Source organism: Pteropus alecto, unplaced genomic scaffold (genome assembly GCF_000325575.1).
Source record: "Pteropus alecto unplaced genomic scaffold, ASM32557v1 scaffold166, whole genome shotgun sequence".
Lineage (NCBI taxonomy): Eukaryota > Metazoa > Chordata > Mammalia > Chiroptera > Pteropodidae > Pteropus > Pteropus alecto.
The window spans coordinates 7689059-7691806 of record NW_006439757.1 but is presented as its reverse complement, the minus strand read 5'-3'; the positions used below and the strand labels follow the sequence as shown (position 1 = coordinate 7691806).

The following is a 2748-nucleotide window of genomic DNA, read 5'->3' as shown; positions in this document are numbered from 1 at the left end:
AGTCATTTGCAGAGAAAGAAGCGGGGGCGTGCAGAGGGTCCCGAGGTGGTGGGTGGCCCCAGGCGCGTGATCCCCGCTGGCTGCTCTCTCCTTCGCCAGTTGCTGACTGAGCTCGTTACCAGCACGAGCGGGGGGCAAGGGGTGCGGCGGTCACGTGACGGAACGGCGGTCACGTGACGGAACGGCCACTCAGTGTGTGGCCCCAGGCGCGTGATCCCCGCTGGCTGCTCTCGCCTTCGCCGGTTGCTGACTGAGCTCGTTACCAGCACGAGCGGGAGGCAGGGGGTGCGGCGGTCACGTGACGGAACGGCCACTTGGTGGTCAGGCAACGTTTGCTCTGCGGGAAGCAGCAAAAGTGCTGCCATGGCCGACGATGATGCCAAACCCGATGCGGACACTGTGCAGGTGCTGCGGGACCTGGCCAACCGCCTGCGGATCCATTCCATCAGGGCCACGTGTGCCTCCCGCTCTGGCCACCCCACGTCCTGTTGCAGCGCAGCCGAGATCATGTCGGTACTCTTCTTCCACACGATGAGGTATAAACAGACAGACCCAGAACATCCCGACAATGACAGGTTCATTCTCTCCAAGGGCCATGCAGCTCCAATCCTCTATGCTGCTTGGGCAGAGGTGGGTGATGTCAGCGAATCCGACTTGCTGAACTTGAGAAAAAGTCACTGTGACTTGGAGGGACATCCCACCCCAAGACTGTCGTTTGTTGATGTGGCAACAGGGTCGCTTGGGCAAGGATTAGGTGCCGCGTGTGGAATGGCTTACACCGGCAAGTACTTTGACAAGGCCAGTTACAGGGTGTTCTGCCTTATGGGAGATGGCGAATCCTCGGAAGGCTCTGTCTGGGAGGCTTTGGCCTTTGCTTCCCACTACAATTTGGATAATCTTGTGGCAGTCTTCGATGTCAACCGTTTGGGACAAAGTGGCGTCGCGCCCCTTGAGCATTGTACAGACATCTATCAGAATCGCTGTGAAGCTTTTGGATGGAATACTTACTTAGTGGATGGCCATGATGTGGAAGCGTTGTGCCAAGCATTTGCACAAGCAGCTCAAGTGAAGAACAAGCCCACTGCTATAGTAGCAAAGACCTTCAAGGGCCGGGGTATTCCTAATGTCGAGGATGCAGAAAATTGGCATGGGAAACCAATGCCTAAAGAAAGAGCAGATGCGATCATCAAATTAATTGAGAGTCAGATACAGACCAACAAGAATCTCATCCCAAAACCCCCTGTTGAAGATTCACCTCAGATCAACATCAAAAATATAAAAATGACCTGTCTGCCTGATTATAAAGTTGGTGACAAGATAGCCACTAGAAAAGCATATGGTTTGGCTGTAGCTAAACTGGGCCATGCAAATAAAAGAGTTATTGTCCTGGATGGTGACACAAAGAACTCCACCTTTTCTGAGATATTCAAGAAAGAACACCCTGAACGTTTTATCGAGTGTTTTATTGCTGAGCAAAACATGGTAAGTGTGGCACTGGGCTGTGCCACACGTGGTCGAACCATTGCTTTTGTTAGTACCTTTGCTGCCTTTTTGACTCGAGCATTTGATCAAATCCGAATGGGCGCCATATCTCAAGCCAATATCAATCTCACTGGTTCCCACTGTGGGATATCCATAGGTGAAGATGGACCCTCCCAGATGGCCCTAGAGGATCTAGCCATGTTCCGAAGCATTCCCAATTGCACTGTTTTCTACCCAAGTGATGCCATCTCAACAGAACATGCTGTTTATCTGGCTGCCAATACTAAAGGGATGTGCTTCATTCGGACCAGCCGACCAGAAACTGCAGTTATTTATACCCCACAAGAAAATTTTGAGATCGGACAGGCCAAGGTCATCCGCCACAGTGTCAATGACAAAGTCACAGTTATTGGAGCTGGAGTTACTCTGCATGAAGCCTTAGCAGCTGCTGACCATCTTTCTCAACAAGGTATTTCTATCCGTGTCATTGACCTATTTACCATTAAACCTCTGGACGTTGCCACTATCATCTCCAATGCAAAAGCTACCGGCGGCCGGATTATCACAGTGGAAGATCACTATCGAGAAGGAGGCATTGGAGAAGCTGTCTGTGCAGCTGTGTCCAGGGAGCCTGACATCCTTGTTCATCAACTGGCAGTGTCAGGAGTCCCTCGAAGTGGGAAACCTAGCGAATTGCTGGATATGTTTGGAATCAGTGCCAGACACATCACAGAGGCTGTGAAATATACTTTAATGAATTAAAATAGCTGATTTCTTCAAAAGTCAGTCTGTTGGCTTTGGTCTTAAAACACTGTTATCTTTTCTATCACATTCATGCTCATTGTTACAAAACCATTTATATCTATACCATTGTGTTTTTTACAGATATTTAACACCTTTATTCCTAATTCAGAAATTCAATTTAACTACCTTTATGTTATACTGTGATTATATATATATAGATCTATAGATATATATATAGATCTATCGATATATATATCTATATATATCGATAGATCTATATATATATAATCACAGTCACTTTCATTTTTGAATCATTAAGTAGATCTATATATATATCTATAGATCTATATATATACACAGTCACTTTCATTTTTGAATCATTAAAGTAAGTTATAACATTTTAAGTAACCAAATAGCAAACAAACAGCCACCAAAGTTTTCTGATAAGACTACAAATAACTGACTGGGTTAAGAATCACAGGTTACAGTTTCTTAAATGGTGTAATTTCCTTGTAAGTAAAG

The 2748-nt window shown here is 46.5% G+C and overlaps 1 protein-coding gene across 1 annotated transcript; it reads left to right on the top strand.

Annotated features, from left to right (window-relative positions):
- The first annotated feature begins 279 nt into the window (after positions 1–279).
- TKTL2 (transketolase like 2) lies at positions 280–2420 on the top strand. Its single transcript, XM_025050402.1, has one exon. The coding sequence runs from the start codon at positions 364–366 to the stop codon at positions 2242–2244; it is 1881 nt and encodes a 626-aa protein (XP_024906170.1). The 5' UTR covers positions 280–363; the 3' UTR covers positions 2245–2420.
- Positions 2421–2748: the final 328 nt, after the last annotated feature.